We start from the raw sequence: 27,102 nt of genomic DNA, 5'->3' as shown, positions 1-27,102 counted from the left end.
TAGTGAGACATCATCTCAAAAAGATTAAAAATAAGAACAAAATGGTGACTGGTAATTAAGTGCCAGAATTATAACAACAGTCACCTTAGAAACACGATGTTAGGGCTGGGGTTGTAGCTCAGTGGCAGAGCACTTGCCTCACGTGTGTGAGGAACTGGGTTCAATTCTCAGCACCAGATGTAAATAAATAAAAATCCAGTGACAACAAAAAAAATTTTTTTTAAAAATGTCACTTAGTCCTTCCTTACCATAATCCTGTAAACCAGGCATGACCATCTATATTTTACTGACGAGAAAACCGAGAATGAAAGAGATTAAGGTATTAAATAGTAAAGCTGAGAACTGAACTCAGTGGCACTCCAATGCCTCCCTATCATACCAAACTCCTTTCCACATAGCCTAGGTCACTCAATGGTTATTTCCTCAGCTTTCTAAAAGCTATACCTCACAAGATATCATTGCTCTCAGTAAATATCTAGTTGGTTGTTTGGGTTTTTTTGGTACTAGGAATTGAACTGAACTGGGGTTGTGACTCAGTGGTAGAGTACTTGCCTAGCATGTGTGAGGCACTGGGTTCAATTCTCAGCACTGAATGTAAATAAATAAAAATAAACGTCCATCAGCCACTAAAAAATAAATATTAAAAAAAAAAAAAAAAAAAAAGAATTGAACCCAGGGGTGCTTAACCACTGAGCCACATCCCCCCATCCTTTTTATTTTGAGAAAGGGTCTCACTAAGTTGCTTAGGACCTCACTAAGTTGCTGAGGCTGACTTTGAACTTGCAATTCTCCTGCATCAGCCTCCTAAGTCACTGGGATTACAGGCATGTACCACACCCAGATGGTTGGTTGAATTCTTAAGTACAGCAATTTCCTTAAGGTTACTTGGATTCTGCAGATAATCATTTATTCCAGGGATTAAATAAAGGTCTTTCTAAATCAGACACAGTAGCACACACCTGTAATCCCAGTTATTTGGGAAGCTGAGGCAGGATGATTGCAAGTTTGAGACCAGCCTGGACAAATTAGCAAGACCCTTACTCAAATAAACTAAAAAAGGCTGGGGATGGAGCTCCGTGGTAGAGTGCTTGCCTACCACGTAAGAGGCCTAGGTCCAGTTCAATCACCAGTTGTACAGGTGATTCTATACAACTTAGTCCTCAGGGAATATTTCAATATATAAAGTGCTCCCTTCTCCATACCCTCACCTGGAAGGCCTGTCATCTGTGGGATTGTATTCACCATCATCCAGGGTACCATCTTCATACAAGGTACTAGCTATGACCAATCGGAACTTGTCACCTGGAAATAATAGCAATGTCTGAAGATGAAGAATAGATGAAATTAAGAAGAGGGAAAAAACCTCTTGCTATTGCCTGTGTTCAATACTTACCCAAGTCCACAGGGTAAATCTGAATGTTTACATCTAAAATGAGGTCCATCTTGAAAGATTCACTCTCACAGTGCAGTCGAGATACTGGGGAAAACCAGAAAGTGAGTGGCAGGCATAATTATCAGACCTGGAGCAGAATTTACAGATCCCAGTATGGTGGTTAACTGCAAAAGAATTTTAATCTAACCTGGTATACATCCACTGGCCTCTCCACTGCTTTCATGGAAGTCCAGGTTCAATCAGAACCAATTGTGCAAGAAGAAAAAAGGGCAAAACTACGACAAGGGAACAGAAACCCCAGAAAGAATCAAAGATCCGCTGGCAGCCAATATCTAGGCTCTAAGCCTCCTGAATGACTGAGAACATGACCCTGGGCAAGTTATTCATTTATCCAAAGGTTTCCTCTTTCTATGCTATGCATTACGTTGAAAGGATTACCAGGACGTATAAGAACTTGATAAACATCTCAGTCTGTAGGCAAATAAAGTATCACCAAGGAGAAAAATTGTCGATCAATGGCAGAAGAGGTGTATGACAAGGAGTTAGCTCTAACCTAGGACTTCACAAAGAGCTAAATATTCTTGGGGTAATATAAGAATATAAGTTAGGAAGTCAAATAACTCACTCTGTGGTTTTCGGTGGGTTACCTAACCTCTTGGAACAAAATGAGAAAGGCACCACCTACGTCATGACAACTCATGCGAGCAATAAACAAGGCACAATGTGTGTGAGAGGGGAGCACAGTATAGCCTCTAATACGGAGTATGTAGCAATTATAAAAGATGCCCAGGAGTTTGCCAGCACCATGGCTGAAAGTCACCCAGGCACCAGGCACCGCATGTGTGAAGCCAGGAAAAACTCAAGAGTCTCAATCTTCTCATTCATAAAATGTTTCCAGAGGGAGGTCGCTTCATCAAAATCTGTCGCTTGGGGTTGGCCATGTGAGCTGGCTGGAGAGGGGGGGCCCAGGGGCGTGGCAAGAAGGCAGGCCTCTTCTTTCGTACCTAAACTTACCTCGGTCAAACTTTTTACCCTCCGGGTCAATGTCTTTCACATCGAAAATATCCTCAAACAGGATGCCCGCCATCGTGAGGGGGCCACAAGACCAGAAGAAGTGCAGACCACGCAGCCACGACTGGGTTAGCGAACACCCTCGCGTGGAGAAAGAGACAGGAAAAATGTGCGGGCTGAAGAGCGGCAACACCGGAGCACAATGACGCATGCGCACCGACCTGCACTAAAGCAGGCACTTCCGCCGACTCCCTCTCGGGGCTTCTAAACTTCCGCCCGGAAAGACTACTGTGGAGAGGAGGCTCAGACGTTGAGGGCGTGCTTCTAGGTTCAGGTGGCACCGCCCAGGGCGGGGACACAACAGGTTCCACCTCCGCGGAGGTGGCGCGGATTCTCAGGCTCCGCTACAGCTCTACTGCGCCCTCTTCAGAGTCCGGGACCCGAAGACTGGAATGCGTGGGTGCCTAACCCAGGCAAGGACCTTGATCCTTGGCCCAGAGAAGCCCGGCCCTAGCCCTGCCCTGCCGGTCCGCGTGCCCGCCGGGGCACAGTCCGCACCGGGGGCGGGTGGAACAGAACCCCGCCCTCAGAAAGCTGGCCTGGAAGGGCATAGTGCCCGGCCCCTGCAGCTGGCAACAAGGCCCCCCGGGGCCGGCCCGGGCCGGCTCGGCCCTGCTGGACGTCACCCGAGCCGGGTCCGTCCAGTTTGGGAATTTGCCATGATGTCACTATGGAGAAGAGAAAAGCCTGCACTGTCCCCTCCCCTGGTGCTGCAACCTCCCCACCACTGCCCTCCTTCCCTGGGCCCTGCTCTCCTCCCCACACCTCCCCTCCAGTCTGACCCAAACCCCCTCACACTGCTCTCCCTCAAAGCATTGCCCCTTGAACTTGGTTCTGCGCTTTTCCCCACCACTGCCCTCCTTCTGCACAGTGGTTTACATGCCCCTTTGGCTTGGCATTGTCCCCCTATCCAAGAAGAGAGGTCTCCCCTCAGACTGCCGCTTCTTCCTGGTTGCTCACTCCTCTCATACTGCCTCTACACTGGGAACTGACCCCTCCCCTTGAGCACTGCCGCTGCCTCCCAAATGCCCCTCACCCTCGTACTGCGCCTTCCTACGAATTGTTTCTTAGGCACTGCGCTCTCCCGTGGTTCTAGCTCTAACTGCCTGTCCACCCTGTTCTGTCTTTCCAAGGACCCTGATAGAGAATGCGGAGCCCCAGCAGGTCATTCCCCCAACCCAGAGAGACGTCAGCAGCTACTCGGGTTTCTCGTTGGGCCCTGCCAGGGAGAAGCGACCTCTGCTCCCCCACACCCGCCTCCCAGGAGTGGCCTCCCCAGCACCTACAACTCCCTTCCCTGAGGCCTCACCTCTTCCCGTGCCCTCTCCACCTCCACCCCGGCACACCCCGCAGGCCCGGCAGCTCCAGGTGCACCTCCTTCAGGGAACCCCGAGGAAAGAAAGAAGAAGGGGAGGGAATGAGGAAGGCGGCCTAGAATTCCCCTTGAATAGCTCCCAGCTTTGCTTTGCACCCTGGATGGGGCAAAAGGGACTACCCAGGCTCTCCTGAGCCACCTGTTCCTCTCTAGGGGCAGAGAAGGGGCTGCTCCTGACGAATCGAGTCTCAAGGGCCCAATTTGGATGGTTTGGAGCCCCCAACCCCAAGCCCTACAGAACCCCAGCGTCTCCAGGTCCTCCTGCCCCTTGCAGAGAGCTGTGGACCTGGCCCGGCCCCTCCACGTGCCCAGTGGACCCGCCCTCGCCCCAGCCGCGGGCGCCCCAGTCAGTCCCCAGCCTCCACGGGAGGGGCGCGGGCTTGCACTCAAAGCGCCCCCTACCGCTTCTTTCGATCCTGGGAGGCGGCTCCAGCGCAGACCCCAGCGGGGATGGGCCGGCCCCTCCGGATGGGCCGGCGGGCGGAGCGGCGCAGAGGGCACCGCCCTCGGCCCGCCCGCCGAGGAGGGGACGCGAGCAGGAGGCTGAGCCTGCGGCGCCCGCCCGGGACCCGCCGCACTCTGCACTCGGCCGCTCGGGCTACGGGAACCGGACGGGTGCTTGCTCGGGTTCTGCGGGCTGTGAGCCGAGTCCAGGCCAGAGCCCGAGCAGCAGAGGAAAGCCAGAGGGCAGTACGCGGAGATGGCGGCCACGGCGGCCGTGGCGGCCGAGGAAGGGATGGAGCCGCGAGCGCTGCAGTATGAGCAGACCCTGGTAAGTGAAGCCGAGCCGAGCTCAAAAGGGGTTGCACTTCGACACTGCTGCTCCAAATTACCCTAGGAAGCGCAAGGGTTGCGGGTCTGCCCTACCTCCTCCTCAGTCTTCTGAGCTGGGGAAACTGAGGCAGAGGAGTCTTAAGTGGCTGCAGCTCCAAAAGGTTGGAAAGCTGATTGCTGGTTTCTGCGTGAACCTGGGGGCCTGCAAAGGACAATGACACCAAGTGTTTTTCTGTGGTGTGCCTCCCTTTACCACCACACCAACACACACGTTTCTTTGCCCCTCTCCTCACCATCTGAGCCCAAGTCTCAGAGGGCCAGTAACCTTCCCCAGTACCATCCACATACTTGAACGTTCTCCACACTCCTCCTCTCTCCACCATCCAAGACATTCCCTGTGTCCCTGCCATGTACATGACATTCTGCTAGGCATAGAATCTAGAGTGTGTAGACAGGTGATCTGACTCAAACCTAACCCCAGCTTCTGCCTTTTTGGTCTCAAAAGCAGCAAAGGCTGGATCAGTTGATCCTCTGGGGGAAAAAGTGACCTGCCACCCTGGAGGACAGGAGGATGTGGAAATTGGGACCTTTGGCCTTGCTGGTCCTGGGGATGCAGATCCCACCCAACCCCTGGTGTCCATTGACCTCATTTGAAGCAGGGGTCCTGGGTTCTGAGCTGATTCATGGCCACAACTGTTATTTAATATTTGAGAAGCCATTTGAGTGGCTTATGTCACTTGAGCAGGAGACCCAAGCCCAAGGTAAAGGAATGCCCCGTGGCTCCTTTTTATCAGCCTGGGCTGGAATTTGCCCAGGAAGGTGGCAGGGAGGGAACCTTTCCAGGAGAAGAGGGGCTGGGCTGGAACTGAGTCAGGGAGGTGCCCAATTACAAGAGAGAGAGGGAGAAAGGGAGACTGGATGAAACAGGATGACTGGGAGAGGTGGTAGGTGTGGGAACCGAGCAAAGGGAGCAGAACAAGCCCTTGGGATAAGGTGGAAGATATCTGTCAGTCTGCACAGGCCGAAGAGAGGGGCACTGGTCATGGAGCCAGGCACCTGACCTCTGAAATGGTGTCTCTGTTGCACCAGCCACATCTCCATCTCCTTCCCTTGTGTCTGTATCTCAGGAATGAGCTCTCAGGGTCAAGCTCTCTCCCAGCACTCTCTGCTCCAGCCTCTCCCCCTTCTCCTTCCTACCCTTTTGTCTGTCTCTCACCTCCCCCCTCGTACACTGTCTCTATATATTCTACTCTTCCTCCTCCCTGCTTCTTCCCCCTCTCATTTCTGTCGTTTTCTCTGACCTCTCTCTAGTTCTCCTCTCTGAGCCTCTCCCTTTTCTCACTATCTCTCACCCTCTCTGTGTGTCTCTATCTGTCCCTCCCTCTCCCCCCTCCAACCCCAGCCCCAACAGGAGCCCTTTGTGTCCTGAAGCTCTGCGGGTGGCAGCCGGAATCTACTCCTCCCCACCCCCCAACACACGCCCAGCTTGGCAGGTCTAGCCATAGCTCGCCGACTCTCCCGTCCCATCACCCAGCATCCACAGTCACAGCTTTGCCATCCATAGCCTCTGTTGTCCCCGACCTGCCAGTGGACTCTGGGCAGCTCTAGAGTGGGGCTGAGGCCACCAATCACTCTCCACCCTCCTGGAGAAGCTTTCCATTCCCAGCTGGGCGGGCTGGCTAGTGGGGGGTGGGGGTGGAGAATGGGGACAAGGGGATTAGGGTGGGTGGGAGGGGTGCAGCTGATTTGGTAACAGGCCAGAGGCCCAGCAGGAACGTGATAAGGATTGGGGCCGCGCCTGCTTCTAGGCCCTACTCAGCTGCCCTCAGCTCCACCAGGCTCTTATTGTTGCCCATATGCCCTTGACCATCCCTTATTCTCTGACCTTCCTCCCACTTTCAGACTATGCCTTAGGCCTTTCCATCTTTTCCCTCTTCTGGAGCCTTCCCTCCCACTCCTCTTCAGTGCTCCCACCTCTGGCCTATGAGAAGAGGACCAATTATTCTGCCACCCCCAGGTCTATGTCCCTGTACCTTGGCTGTCCCTGTCACTCTAGCCAGGGCAGCCCCCACACTCAGCAATGTGCATTGTTCCCACACTCCAAGCCAGAGTGGGAACTGTGGGTTCAAGGAGGGTATACAATATGGGATGGGGAGAAGGGGAGTCAAGGCCCCAGGAGCCCTCTCTTCATCCCCACTCAGCCCATGCACACTAATGCCCCATCTTCCCCATTGCTCCAGATGTATGGCCGGTATACTCAGGAACTCGGGGCCTTTGCCAAAGAGGAAGCTGCTCGGATTCGCCTGGGAGGCCCTGAGCCCTGGAAGGGGCCTCCTTCCCCTCGGGCTCCCCCAGAGCTCTTGGAATATGGACAGAGCCGTTGCGCCAAATGCCGCAGTGAGACCTGGGTTGGGGCAGGGGACCTGGCTGAGCTGTGCTGTGCTAATGGGGGAAGAAGCCATTGGATCTACCAATGGAGGAAGGGGAACTTTGGTGCCAGCCTCCCTGTTGATCTTACCTTCCCTCCTCCCAGTCTGTTCCGTACGCTGCCACAAGTTCCTAGTATCCAGGGTTGGCGAAGACTGGATCTTCCTGGTCCTACTGGGGCTCCTCATGGCACTGGTCAGCTGGGCCATGGATTATGCCATTGCTGTTTGTCTACAGGGTGAGAGCAAAGGCTAGCGGGGAGGACTGGGGAGAACCAACCTGCTTCACGTGTGCAACAGTTGTTGAGGTTTCTTGGCTTCTTGGCACTGATCACTTTCCCCACACAGTCTAACTGCCCATCTTCAGGCATAAATGCTGCCACTCCCCTAGGTCATAACTTCATGGTGTTTTCTTTTTTGTTTTGTTTTTTTTGTTTGGGGGGTTGAACCCAGGGCTGCTTAACCACTGAGCTGTATCTCTAGCCCTTTTTTTTTATATACTTTATTTAGAGACAGGGTCTCGTTAAGTTGCTTAGGGCCTTGCTAAAATCACTGAGGCTGACTTTGAACTTGCAAAGCCTCCTAAGCCACTGGGATTACAGGTGTGCCCCACCACGCCCAGCATAACTTCTTGCCTCTTACCAACTGACTCTCTTACCTATAGTGGGCTTTGTTCCAGTGTATGCCCCCTAGGGCCTCTTTTCTTTTATCTGTGCCCAGGCTCTGTGTGGTATTCCTGGGAAAACCTGTCATATCAGTGTGTCCCAGTGTCCAGGGGTCAGTGTGTGCACTGGGGATCCAGCAGCATGTCCTCTTTCCACAGCCCAGCAGTGGATGTCTCGGGGCTTAAACACCAGCATCTTACTCCAGTACTTGGCCTGGGTCACCTACCCTGTCGTCCTCATCACTTTCTCAGCTGGATTCACACAGATCCTGGCCCCTCAGGCTGTTGGTATGGTAGGAGAGAGGAGAGGGCAGAGGTCAGGCCTCCTGAAATGTGTACATCAAATGACTTTTCTGGGCATGAATCCCCTGCAGGGTCTGGCATCCCCGAGATGAAGACCATCTTGCGGGGAGTGGTGCTGAAAGAATACCTCACTCTCAAGACCTTTGTGGCTAAGGTCATTGGGCTAACCTGTGCCCTGGGCAGTGGGATGCCCCTTGGCAAAGAGGTAACTGCAGGCTGGAGAATGGGTCCCTCCCAGTGGAGGAAGAGGCCAGGCCAAGGTCAGGGCAGGGCCCCTCCCCACTCATCACAGGCCCCCACCCTGCAGGGCCCTTTTGTGCATATCGCAAGCATGTGTGCTGCCCTTCTCAGCAAGTTCCTTTCCCTCTTTGGGGGTATCTACGAGGTAAGAGGAACCCTCGGGGACATGGGGTGGGTAGGTGCTGAGCCCAGGCTGATGCCCTCTTGCACCACTATTGCCAGAATGAATCCCGGAACACCGAGATGCTGGCTGCTGCCTGTGCTGTGGGCGTGGGCTGCTGCTTTGCAGCGCCTATTGGAGGTAGGTAGGGCTCCTCGGCCAGCACAGCCACCCAACCCTGCCCTTGGCCTCTCCTCCTCTGCCCCCTCCTCTGGGTCTGAGTCCTTAGACCAGGCCCAGGCCCCAAGTGATGCTCTCACCTGCCCCTGGCAGGTGTCCTGTTCAGTATCGAGGTCACCTCCACCTTCTTTGCTGTGCGAAACTACTGGCGGGGCTTTTTTGCTGCCACCTTCAGTGCCTTCATCTTCCGGGTCTTGGCAGTCTGGAACCGTGATGAAGGTAGGAGGCACCTGGGGGATGAGGCAGCCCAAGATGGTTCGAGTGGGCGATCCTTGAAGCTAGATCTGCCTCCCTGCCACTCTTCCTTCAGAGACCATTACTGCTCTCTTCAAAACCCGGTTCCGGCTCGACTTCCCCTTTGACCTGCAGGAGTTGCCAGCCTTTGCTGTCATTGGGTGAGGAGCTGGGGGCAGACAGGAGGGAGGCTTCCATAAGAAGACCCTCTTCAACACTAGTGCTTCTTCCTTCTCCAGCATTGCTAGTGGCTTTGGGGGAGCCCTCTTTGTCTACCTGAACCGGAAGATTGTCCAGGTGATGCGGAAGCAGAAAACCATCAATCGCTTCCTCATGAGGAAGTGAGTTGGTCATAGACTCTTCTCCAGGCTGCTTCGGGCTGTATGAGGGACACATGGGGTGGGGAACAGTGAGGAATGAGATAGTGGCCTAGGCACCACACTGAGAAATTAGCCAGTGGTGTCTCCAGGCTGACTGAACATTTTGATGTTTATGTGAATTACTGGAAAGTTGAATTTTTAGTCAGTGGCAAAGGATATTTGGGATCAAAGACTAAAGCTTTCTCGGGTCCTGTGGCCTGGCCCAGATAGCAGTGTTCCTTGGAGAGTGTTTGCCTTTGTTTACCCTCTGTGACCCAGGAGAATGGATGAGATTTTTTATCTCTGGAACATTGCTCTCAGTTGTGACCCTGAAGATTGGGAGTGGAGAGGCCTGAAATGTGACTCTCACTGAAACTGACATCCTTAAGGGAGAGGGCAGCCCACTGAACCTGCTCTTTACAGCACCTTTGGTCAACTTCATGAGTGACCCCAGCTTCTTTTACACTAACCTTTGCCCTAAGTCACCACAGAGAGACAGACAGAGGCAGAAGTGTCTCTATCCCCTCACAATGTGCCCTTCAGCTGGGGCTTCTGAGGGTGGAGGGTGTAGTCACAGCTCAGAGGTGTCCAAAAGAGGCTTAGGGATGGATTTTCTGCTGCTACTACCTATGTAGAGTTAAGGAGCGGCAGAAAGGCCTTTGGGTCAGACCCCTCAGCTCTTGTAATAACCCTGGTCCACCATCAGCCTCGGGGGCTGTCATGTCGTCAACAGTAAAGGGGACCTTTTCTCAGGATTGTGTGCTTTCATATAAGAGCCAAGACTCTGCTCTGACCTCAGCCCTGAGGTATGTGAGGGCACTCAGCTCATCGCCAGTCTATAGGAGGTTACGCCACCCGTGCCTGATGCTGTGAAACCTACATCTCTAGACGCCTGCTCTTCCCGGCTCTGGTGACCCTGCTCATCTCTACTCTGACCTTCCCCCCTGGCTTTGGGCAGTTCATGGCTGGACAGGTAACCGAGACAAAACAGACACATGCACTCTCCTCTGAGACACAGTCCTTCTAAAATCAACAGCCCCAATGTGACTCTGGGACCCCTTGTTCTTGTGGGTTCCTGTGGGCTCTTTCCCAGCATCTTGATGTTCCCAAGCCTGAGGCATCTTGTTCACCTTAGCTTTCACAGAAAGAGACACTGGTCACCTTGTTTGACAACCGGACATGGGTCCGCCAGGGCCTGGTAGAGGAGCTAGAGCAACCCAGCACCTCACAGGCCTGGAGCCCACCACGTGCCAACGTCTTCCTCACCCTGGTCATCTTCATTCTCATGAAGGTGGGGCTTCCTACATATATATATATATATATATATATATATATATATATATATATATATATATATATCCCTAACGTTACGTAGGCTTACTAGGCGCAGGTGTTGTCCCCTTGCTTTGTGTTAACTCCTTTAAGCCTCATAGCAGTGCTATAAGAAAGATGCTCTTATCCCTGTTTTAAAGATGGGGAGTTGAAGCACAAAGAGGTTAAGTAACTGACCCACAGTCACACAGTTACTGGTGTGTAAGGATTTGAACCCAAGCCATCTGGTTCCAGAGTCCTTTCCCTTCCTTTCACCTCCTGGGATTCTGGGATACCTGGGGAGATTGTTCCTGCTGATAAGCAAGGCAGGCTCCCCTGGGGGGCACCTCTACTTGTTTGAACCGCCTCCTGTCTACAGTTCTGGATGTCTGCACTGGCCACAACCATCCCAGTGCCCTGCGGGGCCTTCATGCCTGTCTTTGTCATCGGTGAGTTTGCAACTGCCTGTCCTCCCAGCCTGTACCCTCCCCATACTTTGTCTACCCCTGGCTGTCCCCTCTCTGCCCAGGAGTGGGGTTTTGGTCCAGCCCCTTGCCCAAACCCCCAACCCTGCAAGGCTGCCCCCTGCACTGAATGACCCACTGGCCCCTCCCCTACCCTCTGACCCTTTCTCTTCCTAGTGCCCCTGCCCTCCCCCTCCACTACCTTTTTCTCTTCCCACCCCCCTCCCTGAAGGAGCAGCATTTGGACGTCTGGTGGGTGAAAGCATGGCTGCCTGGTTCCCAGATGGGATTCACACAGACAGCAGCACCTACAGGATTGTACCTGGGGGCTATGCAGTGGTTGGTGAGTGCCCTAGGTCTCTTTGCTTTGCAGTGCTGAAGATCAAGCCCAGGGTCTTGCATGCCAGGCAAATACCCCCAGTGGTATAACCCACCAGCCCTCATGGTCTGTATCTGCCTTGGAAGACCACTGCCCCAGCCACAGAGTCTGAGGCTCTGGTGCCCTCTGCTGGCAGATGCAGAGTTCCAATCCCAAGGACCATATAGGACAGCCCTGAGGGACCACCAGAGGCCCTGCCCAGGGAAGGGAGGGTCTTCTGGGACCTGGGCACCCTGAGGAGACTGAGAATGGCTGTCCCCAGGGGCAGCTGCACTGGCAGGAGCAGTGACACACACAGTATCCACGGCCGTGATTGTGTTCGAGCTCACAGGCCAGATCGCCCACATCCTGCCTGTCATGATTGCCGTCATCCTGGCCAATGCTGTTGCCCAGAGCCTGCAGCCCTCACTCTATGACAGCATCATCAGGATCAAGAAACTGCCCTACCTGCCTGAGCTGGGCTGGGGCCGCCACCAGTATGGAGGACCGGGTGCAAAGGGGGTGTGGGTGAGGGGCAGAAGGCTTCCTAGGAGCCCTCTCACCCACCTCCAGCAAGGTCCTAAGCTGGGAGACTGGTCACCTTGCTCCCTCCCTCCCCTTCAGACTGCCCTCACCCTGGGGTTCCCTGTAGCTGGCCCCAACTGATCAAAAAGAAGGGTGAGGCCAGGCACAGTGGCACACATGTGTAATCCCAGCAATTCAGGAGGCTGAGGCCAGATAATCACAATTTTAAGACCAGCCTCAGCAACTTAGGGAGGCTTTAAGCAACTTAGTGAGACCCTGTCTCAAAATAAAAAATAAAAAAAGGCTGGGGATGTAGCTCAGTGGTAGAGTGCCCCTGGGTTAAATCCCCAGTACCAAGAAAAAGGGTGGGGGGTTGGGTACACTCCTGGACACCTGACCCTTTGTCCCTTGTCCTCTGGGGCTGTGGGACCTTCCTTGCAGCACTGGGGTAGTAGTGCTCTGGGCTGTTCTCCTTATGCTGACCACAAACTGAGTACCCCACTCTGCCCCTAGGCAGTACCGGGTGCGAGTGGAGGACATCATGGTGCGGGATGTTCCCCATGTGGCCCTCAGCTGTACCTTCCGGGACCTGCGGTTGGCACTGCACAGGACCAAGGGTCGCATGTTGGCCCTAGTGGAGTCCCCTGGTGAGGCTAGGAGGGTTCCCAGGTGCTGTGAGCACCTCCCAGGGTCCTTGCTCAGGAAGGGGCAAGGGAGCTCAGGACTAATCTCCTTGGTTGCAAAGGGAATGGGTTAGCACTTGCCAGGCAGGGGTTTTCCTGTGGTGTGTAGCCTATATCCAAGGCCTCAATTTGGGTGTGAGAGAAGGTCCAGGGGGTGGGAGGGTCACCCTCCAGCATCTGAGCCTTCCCACTTGCTCTATCCAGAGTCTATGATCCTGCTGGGGTCCATTGAGCGCTCCCAGGTGGTGGCGTTACTGGCAGCTCAACTGAGCCCCACCCGTCGGCGGCAGTACATGCAGGAACGTAGAAAGGCCCAGACATCTCCACCCTCTGATCAGGAGAGTCCCCCTAGTCCAGGGACATCTGTCCGCTTCCAGGTGAGGGGGAAAGCCCCACAGCCATACACACTTCCAAAGTGCTATTATGTAGACTGATGGGGAAGATGATTTAGAGGGTGGTCTGGGGCCACAGCCTCCCCAGCCTTTTCCTGCCTCTGCAGGTGAACACAGAAGACTCAGGCTTCCCTGCATCCCGTGGGGAGACTCACAAGCCCCTGAAGCCTGCTCTCAAGAGGGGGCCCAGCAATGCCAACAACCTCAGGGAGACTCCCACAGGTGAGCCCATCTCTCTTTCCCAGACACAGCCTAAGCCAAGCCCCTGAGGGCCACAGGGTTCCTCCTCACCCCTTTTGCTAGAGCACATCCCAGCTAGAAGAGGCTGCCCAGATGGGCCAGGGGTGGAAATGAGACCTCTCTCCTTGCCTTCACCTCTCCTGATCCTCTTCCCCAAAGATGACATTTCCCCTGGGGCCTTGTGTTTGGGAACACAGGCAATGTGGAATCAGCAGGCATTGCCCTCAGGAGCCTCTTCTGTGGCAGCCCACCTCCAGAGGCCGCTTCAGAGGTGAGTAGTTGGAGCCACCATGGCTGAGACCCCCTCTCCATTAACCCTGCAAGGCATGCCCTATTCTCCCTGCCCTCTGCCCTCTCAACTATCCTGCAGGGTGCCCTTTCCGCTGAGCTCCCCTACACTCCTCACCTCCCTTCTTCCTATAACCTCTACTCCTCTCCTCCCTGGTTTGGCTCTGACAAAGTTGGAGAAGCCAGAATCCTGTGACAAGCGCAAGCTGAAGCGGGTCCGAATCTCCTTGGCGGTATGTTCAGCATCTTGCACTGAAGCTCAGGAGCACTGGGCAGGGAGGGCCAAGAGTTTAGGCTGAGTAAACCTCCCAGAGCTGGGGTTCCACTCACCTCCCTCCCCACTTCTAGAGTGACTCGGACCTGGAAGGCGAGATGAGCCCTGAGGAGGTAAGATGCCCTGGACTTTGGACCCTGTTTCTTCCTGGGTGTGTTCGGTCATCATCTTGACTGATGGGAAAGACCATGGGGGAGAATAAAGTCAACCTTTAGGAAGGCGAGAGCAGCTTTTGACACCTTCTCCCTAACCTTCAGTCTCTTCCTCTCAGATTCTGGAGTGGGAAGAACAACAACTAGATGAACCTGTCAACTTCAGTGACTGCAAAATTGATCCTGCCCCCTTCCAGCTGGTGGAGCGCACCTCTTTGCACAAGGTAGGGCCAGTGGCCTGTGTGGAACAGGGTAGGGATCTGGTCTACCCACACTCCACAACCACCCCCACGTCAACAGTGAGAAAGGAAGGGAGTGAGAGAGTAGACTCTGTGTTGAGATATTTTTCAGATATGTTGCTTTGAGCCATAGGAGGCTGGAAGCCAAGGCTCCTTAACTTTGCCCTGCTCCTAGTAGAGCCAGGCATCATTTTTCCTCTGCTTAGCCTCGCCCCCAGGAACACTGGACCAAAGCAGCAACAAAGACAGAGCTTGATCTGGTTGGAAGCCAGAAGGCCAGGCCAGGGTCAGAGCTAGGCAGGAGGCTGCCAGAGCTCAACAAGGCTGATACGCCCACACTGAAAAAATCGGGTGAGAAACAGTCAGGATAAGAAAATCGAATAAACAAGCTAACAAATAGCCAAGTAGGGGTGGAGAGACTGCAGAGAAGAAATAAACAAAGATGAGAAACACTCAGTGGGGGGCTTGGAATGTCAGACCCCAGAAAGTCTGATTTAATGTGGGCCAAAGGAAAACTAGTAGAGGCTCAGGAAAATAGCTCAGCAGAAAGGCAACATGGCTGCAGAAATGGGGAGAGAAATCCAGCCCAGATAGGTTAGTTGGGGGTGAGACAGACACCTGAGGAAGGTAGGGACCTTCTGGGGAATATGGCTTTGGGGCTTCAAAGGGGTAGCTGGTGCCAGTGGGCAACTAGAGACTTCCAAGTGAAGACAGGGAGTGCAAGCACACCTCACAATAATCTAAATGTTTGACAGACTAAATGTCCAAGCCTCTATTGGGAGGTGTGGGGAGAAGGGACAGGCAACAGCAGGTAAAACTCCCAAGGCCCATAGCTTGGGTGGCTGGCTTAGACACTCTGTGTCTAAAGGAGTCAGCATTGCATGCACAAGCAGAGGTGGAGACAGGAAGGACAGGGGACAAGAGAAACAAAAATGCAAACAGCCATAAAGGAACTTGCCAGCCTTTAGATAAAGACCTCAGATTAAAGTGAATGGGGAATTGCAATACAGTTACAAGAAAAAAAGGAGATAGGCCTGAAGATAATACATTAGGCTTTTATTTAAAGCCTTTGTCACTAAGACCACTAAAGCTTTTCCACAATGATTGATCATCTTAATCTTCAGACACCATGATGATGATGATGATGAAGATATTTTTTGAGTGTTATTATGTGCCAGACACTGTGCTGAGATCCTTATGTGTGTAATTTAATCCTGACAACCACGCTGTAAGATAAATATTGTGATATTCCAATTTCTATAGAAGAAATTGAGATTCGGGGAGGTAAGCAAGTTGCTCAAGGTCACATAGCTAGTTAGAAGTGGCACTGAACCTGGAATATAAGATGGTCTGACTCAAAAGCTTGTGATCAGGCTGGCGTTGTGGCTCAGGGGTAGAGAGTTCTTGCCTGGCATGTGTGAGGCACTGGGTTCAATTCTCAACACCGCAAATTAATTAATTAATTAATTAATTAATTAATTAATGAAATAAAGGTCCATTAACTTCTAAAAATATATTATTAAAAAAAAAAAAAAAGCCTTGGTCTAAGCCATTCTAGTATATAGGAAAAGAGTCACGTCAGAACTCAGATCTCTTGGTCCTGCTCCCAGGATGCTTTCAGAAGACCACATTGTCTCTTCCTATCAGTTCACTGTTCTCAAGCCCAAGAAATTTGGGCCCTCCAGTGGGCTCCCTAATGCCTAATTAAATCAAAAAAGACAAAGCAGGTGTTTGTTACAAACTTAAAAATCTGAGGAAAAGAAGGCTTTAAGGAACTAATTAACAAAAGTGCAATAAACTAGGATGATAACAACATAAAAGATTAGAATTCAAAATGTCCTTGCAGGCCCAAAGAACCAGTAAGTAGTAGCCCAATCAAGTTCAGAAGGAAACATTCCAAGAGGAGAGAAAATACTTTAGAGACTATTCAAGAACCTGTGCAGCTATTGATCATGTGCCAACAGGTCCCTCATTCATTCAGGTGCCACCTAGGAGAAACAGTGGGAGTTGTGAGGCGAAAGTGCTAGTGTAAGGGCCAGACCAGCTGAACCCAAATCCTCACTGCCATGTGTGGGTTAGCTGTGTAACCTTGGCAAATTTCTTAGCCTCTCTGTGCTTCATTTCACTTATCTGTAAAGTAGGGGACCTGCCTAATTTGTTTTTTTGAAGATTAAAGGGGATGAGACACGTGAAGCACTTACAACAGTGCCTCACACAGAGTAAATATTTAAAATGTTAGGAATTACTACTGAAGAATGAACAGTGGGAAATTTTAAAAGATCGTACAGTGAGGGAAAGTCTGAGGTGTGGAAGAAATGAGTATTTTTCAGAACAGAACTGAAAACTGAGTGAGTCTGGAAGCTGAGGTGCACCATGGAATCAGGCCGGGAAGACAAGTTGGGGTTGACTTGGAAAGAATCTCATGGAGGCTAGGCACTGAGCAAGTCTGAGAAAATAGGATGGCAGAGCCAAGCCAGAGAATGGCCCTAGTCCTAGTGAAGGTAGTGCGACTGATAGCCGGGGTGAATGGCAAGGATGTCTAGGAAGTATATTGGTGCAGCTTGGTGATTGCCACAGACAAGTGATTGGCAACCCTAAAAGACCTATTGCCTATCAAACCCCACTCTGATTAGGAAAATCCAAGGGAACTATTTAATAGGCTTCTTGGGAGAAGATGAGAGGGATTATTTGACCATAAGATGACAAGGCTACGGGTTTATTAAAACAAGAAACCCTATAATAAAGATGTTTCCCACTGGAGTCATACAAGGAAATTAAGGCTGACTTGTAGCATGTAGGATTCAAGTTAGATATGAGGAAGGACTTGCTAATCACATGACAATTGTAGGTACTGAAGAAACACAGAGGAGCTTTTTCCAAAACTGAACTTTTTGCCTCTTTTTATAAATACTGTCATGTCTTAGATGGAAAAAGTTAAGAAAGTTCTAGAAATTCCTTTCTATAGAATTTCAGTGTAAGAGAAAACATTTGAGGGGTGTTAAGACAATTTAAGTGAGTTCTGAGTAATTGGTACTCAAGAAGCAGAGTTATTACTGCCCATCTTGATTCAACCATTAAGCCAAGAAGCTTACAATTAAACTCAGAACACTGAGATAATTGATAGGCCAAAATTCCAGGAAGTGCTGAGTCAGGAGAGCTGTTTTCAAGACATTTGGCCCAAGAAAATCCACTTACAGCACAAGGGGAACTGGCTGACAATTTTTGAACTTTTTTTTTTTTTTTTGGTACTAAGGATTGAACACAGGGGTGCTTAACCACTGAGCCACATCCCCAGCCCTTTTTTGTATTTTATTTGGAGACGGGGCCTCTCCAAGTGGCTGAGGCTGACTTTGAACTCGAAATTCTCCTGCCTCAGTCTCCCAAGCTTCTGGGATTACAAGCATGTGACACTGCATCTGGCCCAATTTCTGAACTACTGGGGATCACATTTGAAAGCTTGGGAGAGGGCCCAAAGCAAAACAGGGACATGAGGGTGAGCCCATCAGTAGAAACAACATAAGGGATTTCAGCTGTCAAGTTTCTGAAACCTAGAAGCACAGAAACATTCTATTTTCCCTCTAGTAGACCTGTCCCCTTCCTCCCATTATCTGGGACACTCACACACACACTTTCTCCTGGGTCCCTTCGTCCTGTGGTTTAGAGCTGCCCCTTCCAACATGAAGTCCAATATGTCTTCTCCCCACCCTGCAGACTCATACCATCTTCTCACTACTGGGAGTGGACCATGCTTATGTCACCAGTATTGGCAGACTCATTGGAATTGTTACCCTAAAGGAGGTGAGATGGCAGTAGCCACCAAAGCCATATCCACTTCCAGATGACATGGAAGCTTATGTTTGGTTCCTCCAGGGGAGTGCTGGGGAGGGGCTTGAGCAGGGAGTCCCAAGTCCAGACAGCTGACACTCTCACCTTCCAGCTCCGGAAGGCCATCGAGGGCTCTGTCACAGCACAGGGCGTGAAAGTTCGGCCACCCCTCGCCAGCTTCCGAGACAGTGCCACCAGCAGCAGTGATACAGAGACCACTGAGGTGCATGCACTCTGGGGGCCCCGCTCCCGCCACGGCCTCCCCCGGGAAGGCAGCCCTTCTGACAGTGACGACAAGTGCCAGTGAACCCTTCCATGGGTGGCCCAGGATTGTGGTAGCCATAAACCTTCTGCCTTGGGAAAGCAGGAGGAAGCTGCAGCCAAAAGCTGGAGCCCCAGCCCCCTGTCCAAACCTGGGATACTAGCACCTCCCAGTTCATCCTACCTGGAATCTCACCCAGCACCCACCTGCAGGAAGACTTCCAAGTGCAGGAAGATTGGCACCACCCTGGCAGGATGGGGGTGGGGTCCCTTGATCTCTGCTCCCCTTTGAAGGGAAAAAGGGTAGAACTAAGATGGGTTTATACTGGAACCTCCAATGACCAGATGTATATAGAGATTTACAAAGATTTTTATATTAATTTAATAAAACAAATTCTTAAATAGAACAAAATAAACACCTAATGAGCCACTTATATATTGAATGCTTGTGCCCATTGGCTCTTGTTCTTACCTTGGGTCCTCTTACCTGCCAAAGCCTATAAGGCTCTTAATTCTGCAGTCGCCTAACTCCCCACAGCCATAAAAATCTGGAGTCCAGTGTCTTTGGAATGCAGGATCTGCCAGAGACCTCCATGCTGGGTCATCAACACCCTGGCTGGGGCAGGGCCCCTGGTCCTATGGCTGTGGCCTTTCATTCAGCCAAGAAAGGCACTACCCTTTCCTCCCCAAGGAGAGGCACTCCCTCATGACCATCACTCCTTGGCACAATTCCTGGCTGGCTGTGCAGGCATCAGCTGACAATTTCCTGGCACTCCTGTGGCCCCCTTGTGGCCCTCCCTGGAAGAACATCGAAGTCACAGATCTAGCAACCAGAGCAACCCTTTCTTCCAGCTCCACCCTAAAGTGAACTCCAAGTGCCTACAGATCCATGGAGGGCTGGGAAAGGGCCCAGGCCTCGGGGAGGGCAGGAAAAGGGTAAAGGGTACATGCTTCCATCGTTCCAGTGCCTCCCAGAGAAGATCCGACTGAAAGAACAGACCAGAAACCCTCTGTCTTTAGGGAAAAAGAAGAAGATTTAGAGACAATGGAGAGGTGAAGCACAGCACGCGCCCAGCTGGGCAAGGGGGTCCTTAGGGGGTGGCTCAATCCACAGGAGCCAGCCCCCCAGGTGGAGGTGATTCTATCAAGCACTGCACATGGACTCAGTGAGGAGAGAAGCAGAGAGAGGCGTGGGGAGGACAGAGGAGGTGGCCAAGCTCCCTCCCACTCCGCCCCACAGCCCAGAACAACCCCCTCAGGGGTTCACATCATCCGAGGAGAAAATGTGGCATTTGGATTTGAGAACATGAACATCACTGTCTGCCACAGCTGTAGCCATGCCCCAGGGGCCCCGGGCAACCCCCGGCAAACCCCAGGAGTGGGGGCAGGACATGCGCCCCCAGCCTGGTCCCTGGCTCCTCTCCAAACACTTTCATGCAAAACACACGACGGAGAAGTGAGGGCTCCCAGTAGCCCTTCTAGGCTGAGGAGCTTGCTGAGAGCCTTGAGCCCACACTTGGGCACAGAGGCTCTGCCCCCAGCAGCAGCTAGGGGACACATGCCACCACCAGGCATGATTTGGGTCACTGTTCCTCTGGCTCTGCCTCATCCTCATCTAAGGACACCACCCCAGAAGAGGCCACATCAGAGGCTTGCCGCTGCCGCTCCCAGCTGCCCACTGGTGGTGGGCAGAGTGGCTGGCAGTCCTTGCAAGGGTCTGGCTCCTCCTCGGCAGGGGAAAGGCAGGACTCCGTGAGGGGCGAGTTGTAGAGCGAGTCCTGGGCCTCCAACGGGCCCAGGCTGTGGAAGGCACTTTCCCGGCTGGGGGGCAGTTTGGCGAGGAGCAGCTCATCGCCCAGCAGCTGGGAGGTCAGCCGGGCTGGGGAGCCCAGCAACCCATCCTCCAGGCTGCACAGACTAGAGCACAGGGTGTCTGGGGACACGGTCTGCGAGCAGTCGCTCTCAGGCTCCACAGAGCCCTGGCGCACAGGCCGGGAGAATCGGCGGCCGGTGAAGAGGTCCTGGAAGTGGGGCCCCAGAGGCAACTGCCCAGCCATGTCTGTGAGGGGGAAAGAAAAGAAGACAGGTCTGCTGGCCTCATTTCAATTGCCCCACCTGGAAGCCACATTCCCTTGCCCCACTCTATCCTTGCTAATTGGGCTGGGGCTAAGGGTAGACACAATTTTTCAATGCCTTATTTCCCTTTGTGGAGAATTAGGGATTCTAATAATACCTACCTTGGGGGTTGTTGAGAAAACAAGAGTCTGGCACACAGGAAGCAAACAATAAATGTAGAGCCACCGCATATGGTCATGTAGGTTGTTCACTGCACAAGGCAGTGGGTGTAGGCTGAATTCCAGCTCACCGAGCAACATGCCCTGGCCTGGGGCTGTGCCCACCAGAGAAAGGGGTGCCTTTTTAAAATTTGCTTAAAGATTCCACATGGGCTAGTAGCAGCCTCGGACAAATGTTAGTTATTATCTCAAGGGTCAAAGCAAGCCTGGAATATAATCAAAGGAAAATGCATGTGGAGGGGGTTCCATCTTGGCCTTGGGCATCCAAATCGGTCCCCCTTTTACCGAAGCAGCCATCACTAGGCTGTCCTGCTGTAGAGTATGCCATGGAGAATTATTACCTAACTGGAGGGGTGGGGACTGGTACAGTGATCTTCAAAGGCATAGAGGTGGGGGTGGGGGCAGGATCCTGCAAGGCTTGAGTCCAGAAGCTGTACAGAAAGTCAGCCATGAACTCCAGGGAAAGGAAGATGAAAGGAGAGCTGAGCACAGCTGTGCAGCACTGCAGGGTCCCCTCCACAAGCAATGGCCCAGAGAAAGGCCCACAGGCTGGAATGCAAGGATGTTGAGCTGGAGCCAGCACAGCCCTGTGGGAGTCCAGGCCCAGCATGCCTTCCTGTTTGCCTGGGGCCAGTGCCCTGTGAGGTGCTGCACTGCGGCTCATCTGTCCTGCCACAGACAGCCAGAAGGCTGCCTGAGAGGAAAAGGCAAGGGCACCACAGACCCTCCTGGAGACATGTCTGCACTTGAGTTGTCACGGAGATCTCTGGGCATTTTTTTTTTTTTTTTTTTTTTTTTCCTAAGGACTGTGAGGTCCAACTGCACACACAGGCAGAGAAGGCTCAGCATGTCTAGGAAAGGGACCACTCCATTTCAACTGCTGATATCCCACACATGAGTGTGGCCAGCCCTCCTGCCCCTGGGGTGTCAAGGTCTGCCTGAATAGTCTGTCCCCCTCCCCTCCCCTTCCAGAGGCTCTGAGTAAATCACAAGGCCTATCAGGCAAGTCCACCCCAACACACAGCATCAGCACAGAATGCTCCTCACCTGTGTCAGTTCCTCCAGCAAAATCCTCGTCATAGGAGTCATCAGTGGAGTCGTCACCATCCACTGAAGACCATGCCCGGAGCTTGGCTTCTGCAATAGCAAACTGCTCGGCCACTCCTATCAGGAGGACACAGAATTTGTTAACAGGAGTTCAGCTAATACTGGGGCTCAATGTGCAGATGGGAGAGCAGAGACAGGTAGGAAAAGACTTCAACCCCCCTGCCAAATCCAAGATCAGAGGCAGTGGTGTGCGGCTGACCCCTTGTGCCACCTACCTGCTGCAAAGCGAGCCTCTTGTTCACCCTCGCTGAGGTCTGAATAGGAGGAAAAGGCTGATTCCAGGGCAGCAGGCGAGTCACTCGGCTTGCTCCAGCCCTTCCACTCAATGAGGTGAGCCACTCGGCCCTGGGCCATGGCGGTAGGCTTGGTCACGTGATCCTTCACCACCTGGGAAATGCCTGGAGATGGGAGAAAGAGAGAGAGAAACTAGGAAGGGCAAGAATCAGGAAACACCTGGAAGGGAAGTGGAAGGTGGTGATAGTAAGAATCCAAGTGTACCTGCAGGTGGGAGGAAGGGCTGGGATTCATTAGGAAAAGGGGGATCCCAGACAACACGCACATGAAAGAGTTCCAAAAGACATGTGTGAAAGGAAGGAGAAAGGACAAAATGGTCAGAGGCATGGGAGGTGGGTGCATACCATGCAGGGAGGATCTGGCCAGCGCAGCAATCTCCTGGATGGTTAGGGCTCTCCGGGACTTGGGCAGCATTGCGACTGTGTCTCCAACATTCACCTTGAGTGGCACAATCAGAAGGTCAGTACCCCTCTGATAGCACTGATCTTCACACCAATATACCCAAACCCCAACCCATGGTATCAGGGTGACATTGGAAGAATGTAAGGGCAGCACACATAGCCTGGTGGCTTCTGGGAAACTTAAAAGGTTAAGAAGCTAGGACCAGTGAACTGCCCTGCCAGGGAACAATGTAGCATCAGGCAGGTCCAAGGGAACAGAACTATTGCTACCCTCCATCTTCCTGGCTACCAGAGGGGAAGCAGGCAGGTCAGGAAGTGAAAAGTCATCGAGTGGGGCCTCCAGGGAGAAGAAAGACAGGGAAGGGACAGATATGGTATCAGACCTAACCTTAAGTTCCTCTCCCCTTTGCTCCTCTCTTCCTTTCTTTTCAGATCTACATTCCAGCTATTCCCAGACCATCTACCAGAGCCACAAACTCAGTATGACCAAATTGAACCAACACCCTCTTCCCACATTTGGCCCTATTTCCTGACTCCCTTACTTTGTATCATCCTGCCATTTTCTCATTCAGCCTGGTGTCAAACCTCAACATTACCATCAACTCTTCCCTATGCTCTTGGCCTGCTCACATCTGTTGTTAAGACCTCATGATTCTACCTCCAAACTGCCTCTAATACCAACCTCATCCTTCCTTAAGTCCTCAAGGATCCCTGCTCAGATTAGCACAAGTTGGGATTCCCCAACCTCCTCCTACTAGTATTTTCTCAACCCAGGATGTTATGTGTGAGCATTCTCTTTCCCTCCCTCTCTTTCCCATGGCTAGCTGGATCCTTTGAACATCCCTCCAATGTTGGCTGAAATATCACCCTCTCAGAAGAACCTTCCTGGCCGCCCTGCCAGTGTGTCCTCCCTGTGTAGTCGCCAATAAATCACTATCTGTCTTCTATCAACATACCCTGTTTGTGACCCTTAATTATAGAATGTAATTATGGTCTATTTCATGTGTTTCCTATTTCTTGCTGGTCTCTCTCAATGGTCCTTACCTCCTTGAGGAATTCCATCTGTTGTGGTTACTGATGCACCCCAGTGTTTAGTGTAGTGCCTAATAAAGTGTACTCTCTCAAAATGCTTTGGCTGAATGAATGAGACAAGGCATAAATGTAAACAAATAATTTTCTTGGAGTGCAGCTGGTCACAGCATATCTCTAGTTAAAATCTTTTCAGTAACATTAGTGCAGGCTTCACACCCAGGCACTGAAGGACCCCTCTGTGAGGCCCTGCCTCCTTTCAGACCTCCTTGGAATTCACCACTGATACCCCTCTCCAACACAACCCCATTACGCCTTCCCTGTCAGTAAGCAGCCTGCAGGCCTCCAGGAAAAGGAACCCAGCTTTCTTCTGAGCCAAGAAGGCCTTCCTTGACTGATAGTGTGCTTCCTACCATGTAAGGTCTGCCTCAAGTGCCACTTCCTAGTGGTGCTTTCAGCCCAGACTGACTGACTTTTCTTTGACACCCTTCCCCCAGCATTGCCCTTGTATGGCTCCTGAGGGAGCGGGGAATGGCAAGGCCCCATTCTGATCCATCTGGGTTCCTACCTCCACCCTGCACCTGGCTCAGTGCTCCTTGGCAAACCCAACAACTGTTTTCCTCAATGAAGGGAGGCAAACCCCCACTCCCCAGCATTACCTAGCTCTCCTCTACTACAATCCCACCTCGCACAGGAGCAGCCTCCACCTGCCCCTTGACCTCAAGCCCACCCTCTGTCCCTCCCCTTCAGTACCTGGCTGACAGGGCCCCCAGGGTGGCGCTGGTAGCCTCCGGGTAGGCCTGAGGGGAGGAGCACCTACAGGGTGTTTCCAGGCTCTCTCTCCCTCCCTCCTCTTTCTCCCCCCAGGCGCCGCCGCCATCCGTGCAGGCGCTCCGCGCAGCTGCGGCCCAGGCCCAGAGAAAAAGGTGTATGTCTCCCTGGCAACCCATCACCATGCAACAGGGTCTCCCGGGATACGGCCTGGGATGCGCTGACGTCAGCGCCGAAGGAGCGAGCAAGCCCGCCCGCTGGCACAGAGCCGAGCCGAGCAGACCGGCGCGGGGGCGGCCTTGTTGCCCGCCGGCCGGATAGCGCCTCCGCTCGCAGGAAAAGGGAGCCCGAAGCAGACTGGCTAGGCGGGGGTGGGGGAACACAGATCCCCTGGATGTGGATGTGGTTCCCCCCCCCCCACACACACACACACACGGACACCAGGGGCCAAGCACCTCTGGCAAGTCCTGGCTGTCCACCGAGGAAGGACGAGAGGACCGGCTCCAGCCTCGGAGGGTCCGAGCAGATCCCAAGGAGGATAGAGAAAGGCCGCGAGGAAGTTCAATCCACTCCACAGCCCACGCGGGGTCCGAGGACACTGAGGAGTAGGGGAAAGACTGTTCAGCTGGACCCTCACTTCTGCCAAGATCACGATTTAAATCCAGTCTTGCCGTATCATTTCTTGGCATCCCCTCCCCCACTAGCCAGAACATCAGCCACAAGCTGGTGGTCTCGACTCTGAAAATCCCAATCCACAGCTGTGTTTCTGGGGCCCCTTTGTGGCAGCCCACTGGCCACCCTTCTCTGCAAATATTTTGCCATCAAAACTCAAGAGTGAAACCCAAATGTAGATAATTTCTGAATCTTCTTCCAGTTTCTCAGCCTAACCATTCCTCTTGGAAAGCACACTGAATTCTCCCACCATCACTGTCCCCCTTCCCACCACCACCGGGACCCTTTGCAGGCTGGCTGCCTTCCTTCTCTCCTCCTGCTGCCTTGGTTCTTTCCCCTCACCAGCCTTAGCTAGTCAGCAGTTCTTTACTCTTCTATTCTGACAAACCCATGATTTTTTTTTTTTATTTTTCTGATTTTTGCCCTATCCTAAAGCCTTTTCCTAAAGCCCTGTTCTTGCTTCAGCCTGGTTCCCAGTATCTAAACCAGAGTAATTTTCCTCTTGCCATCTGAGCACCTTACTCTTCAGCTTCTCATCACCTCCCAGATCACATTTAGGGTCTCCAGTCTCACCTCTGCGACTTGTCTGACAAGTCCATCGTCCTCCAGGCCCTTCACGCTGCCACAGAAACATTTTGCCCAGCACAGAAATCATAGGCATGCTGGCTGTGTTGATGCAGAGAACCAAAAGCCCAGAACTGCTCCAGGCTCAGCTCCCAGTTCTATTCCTGTTTTGGCTCCGGATGCTGAGCCAGTCCCCTCCCCACTTGGAACTTGTGCCTAGTCACATAAGGAGAACACTCCTGCCTCATGGCTTTGAGGAGGTGGGTGTGCCAGGGGCCTAGCCAAGCTCTCTGGGGCTTGGGGAGTAGGCCCATCCCTTAGTGCCAACAGGCCATGTACATCACAACTGACCTTTAGCTGGAGCAGCCGTCTCTGTCCCTGAGCCTCAGCCAGCTGGTGGTCCCCAGAAATGCTACCAACCAGAAGGAAGACAGGTTACAGGCCATCCCTGGCCCCCAGCTGGTACCCAATCAGGGTTCTCAAGGCCAGTCCTGAGGTCAACCAAACTCTCCTCTGACTACAGGAGGGGATGATTTCCTGAACTCCAAGCAGACCAGAGGGATCAGAGCAGCCTGCTGCTTCTCAGCTTCAAAAGCCATGAGGTTTATTTAGGACTACAAATCCCAGAATTCCTTCAGGAAAGTACAAATCTCAGCCAGAGTTTAGCTCTGAAGAATCTCAAGTACCAACCATACTAAGGCCTATGTGACTGACCACCTGCCCTTAAGGTTCAGAACCCATTCCAAATCCAGCCCTCGACATCACAAGTCCCTATCTGGCCTTAGGCTTTGGCGAAATCCATGCCTAACACTGAAATAAAGTACCCGGGCAGAATTTAGATGCATAGGACTAAGGCCAGTTCCCTGAATGCATCACCATCCATGGTAACTAAGGCCCAAGCAGGGGTCAACAGTTGTGAGAAGGAAGTCTCCCTCCGAACTCCTTTTCCTCCACAGAGTAAGGGTAATTTGTTTTTGTTTTCAGTGGTGGTGGAGAAACGAAATTAAAAGTTGTAAGAAGTGAGAGGTGACCAGGTGCTCACAGGTGCCCTACATGGGGCCTTAGTCCCCTTGATCAACCAGCTGACTCTTAAGGGTGAGCAAGTGTTAGGCCAAAACTCTGTGACGGGGTGCTTGGCCAGCCTTTGCAGGCTGCTTCATTAAGAGAACAGCGACCTAGCTAGGAAAGGCGGGGCCACTCCCAGGACAGTGGGAGAGGCGAGGTGTAGGCAAAGGGGAGTGTGTGGGCACGCAAGGCCAGTCGCCAGGGGCCCCGTAGAGGCGGGGACCTCAGCTGGTCCAGTCCATTCCAAGGCTGTGCGCCTCTGGCCACCCTCAGCAGTGGGAGGAATACGGGACGGCGGTGAGACCATGCGTCCGCCTAGCAAAGCCAAGAAGCAGGCAGGCCATGGGAGCGAACCGGACTCCGGCTAGCCCCCTCCTCTCCCATTCCCGTTTTCTCCTCTGGCCTGGCCCGCCTCCCCGTTGCAGGCTCCTCCTTCTGTCACCAGCCCCCTCCTCAAGGCCCACACCCCCCCGCGGCCGTGCATCGGGCGGCCGTTCCCCGACTCCCCAACGGTGCCCGGCCTCCGCCTCTTACCCTGACCCGCCGGGCTCCGAGAGCCGATACAGCCCATGGCCGGGCACCCAAGCACGTTAGCCCGTGCTCGGGGCCCGGGCCATCGCCTCGCAGAGGGTCCGGCCGCGGCCACCACCAAGGAGGGGACAGCCGGTGAGGGGAGGGGGTGGGAGCCGCGCGTCCGTCGCCGCTCCCGGGAGA

At 53.0% G+C, this 27,102-nt stretch overlaps 3 protein-coding genes across 15 annotated transcripts in view; 1 reads left to right on the top strand and 2 right to left on the bottom strand.

The window, feature by feature from the left end:
- Polr2h (RNA polymerase II, I and III subunit H) overlaps window positions 1-4,538 on the bottom strand; it is a 6,182-nt gene extending 1,644 nt beyond the window's left edge. For 2 of the 7 annotated variants that reach the window (XM_047563385.1, XM_047563383.1), the window contains exons 1-3: window positions 2,408-3,165; window positions 1,394-1,477; window positions 1,209-1,302 (exon numbers count right to left, since the gene is read on the bottom strand). In XM_047563385.1, the coding sequence (XP_047419341.1) occupies window positions 1,209-1,302; window positions 1,394-1,477; window positions 2,408-2,615 (386 nt within the window). In that variant the 5' untranslated portion in view covers window positions 2,616-3,165. Of the gene's footprint in view, window positions 1-1,208; window positions 1,303-1,393; window positions 1,478-1,580; window positions 1,669-2,407; window positions 3,166-3,773; window positions 3,842-4,241 lie in introns of those variants that run through there. The other 5 variants (XM_047563386.1, XM_047563382.1, XM_047563387.1 and 2 more) reach the window with 5 other exon arrangements.
- Window positions 3,942-18,628, top strand: Clcn2 (chloride voltage-gated channel 2). 4 transcript variants are annotated; one of them, XM_047563375.1, is made up of 24 exons: window positions 3,950-4,611; window positions 6,854-7,010; window positions 7,147-7,278; window positions 7,863-7,991; window positions 8,078-8,160; window positions 8,314-8,391; window positions 8,469-8,547; window positions 8,680-8,805; window positions 8,897-8,981; window positions 9,060-9,161; window positions 10,068-10,152; window positions 10,315-10,470; window positions 10,870-10,939; window positions 11,187-11,297; window positions 11,596-11,809; window positions 12,351-12,484; window positions 12,725-12,897; window positions 13,020-13,134; window positions 13,350-13,423; window positions 13,614-13,673; window positions 13,789-13,827; window positions 13,986-14,090; window positions 17,817-17,903; window positions 18,043-18,628. In XM_047563375.1, the coding sequence occupies exons 1-24, from the start codon at window positions 4,540-4,542 to the stop codon at window positions 18,235-18,237; spliced, it is 2,661 nt and encodes an 886-aa protein (XP_047419331.1). In that variant the 5' UTR covers window positions 3,950-4,539; the 3' UTR covers window positions 18,238-18,628. The 4 variants fall into 4 exon arrangements, with proteins under 4 accessions (XP_047419332.1, XP_047419329.1, XP_047419331.1 ...); XM_047563374.1 differs by having other exon boundaries at window positions 3,951-4,611; window positions 8,078-8,211; XM_047563373.1 differs by having other exon boundaries at window positions 3,947-4,611; window positions 8,078-8,391.
- Window positions 17,264-27,102, bottom strand: Fam131a (family with sequence similarity 131 member A). Of its 4 annotated transcripts, XM_047563379.1 has the most exons (7): window positions 26,923-27,060; window positions 25,675-25,735; window positions 24,543-24,685; window positions 22,231-22,324; window positions 21,808-21,990; window positions 21,533-21,649; window positions 19,203-20,250 (listed from the first exon to the last, which is right to left on the bottom strand). In XM_047563379.1, exons 4-7 carry the CDS (start codon window positions 22,298-22,300, stop codon window positions 19,775-19,777), a joined length of 846 nt encoding a protein of 281 aa, XP_047419335.1. In that variant the 5' UTR covers window positions 22,301-22,324; window positions 24,543-24,685; window positions 25,675-25,735; window positions 26,923-27,060; the 3' UTR covers window positions 19,203-19,774. The 4 variants fall into 4 exon arrangements, with proteins under 4 accessions (XP_047419333.1, XP_047419335.1, XP_047419334.1 ...); XM_047563377.1 differs by lacking the exons at window positions 25,675-25,735; window positions 26,923-27,060 and adding an exon at window positions 25,333-25,461 and having other exon boundaries at window positions 17,264-20,250; XM_047563378.1 differs by lacking the exon at window positions 25,675-25,735 and having other exon boundaries at window positions 26,923-27,102.

This window comes from Sciurus carolinensis, chromosome 9 (genome assembly GCF_902686445.1).
Source record: "Sciurus carolinensis chromosome 9, mSciCar1.2, whole genome shotgun sequence".
Taxonomy (NCBI): Eukaryota; Metazoa; Chordata; class Mammalia; order Rodentia; family Sciuridae; genus Sciurus; species Sciurus carolinensis.
Note: the sequence above shows the minus strand (reverse complement) of the source record. Positions and strands in the feature narration are given on the sequence as shown.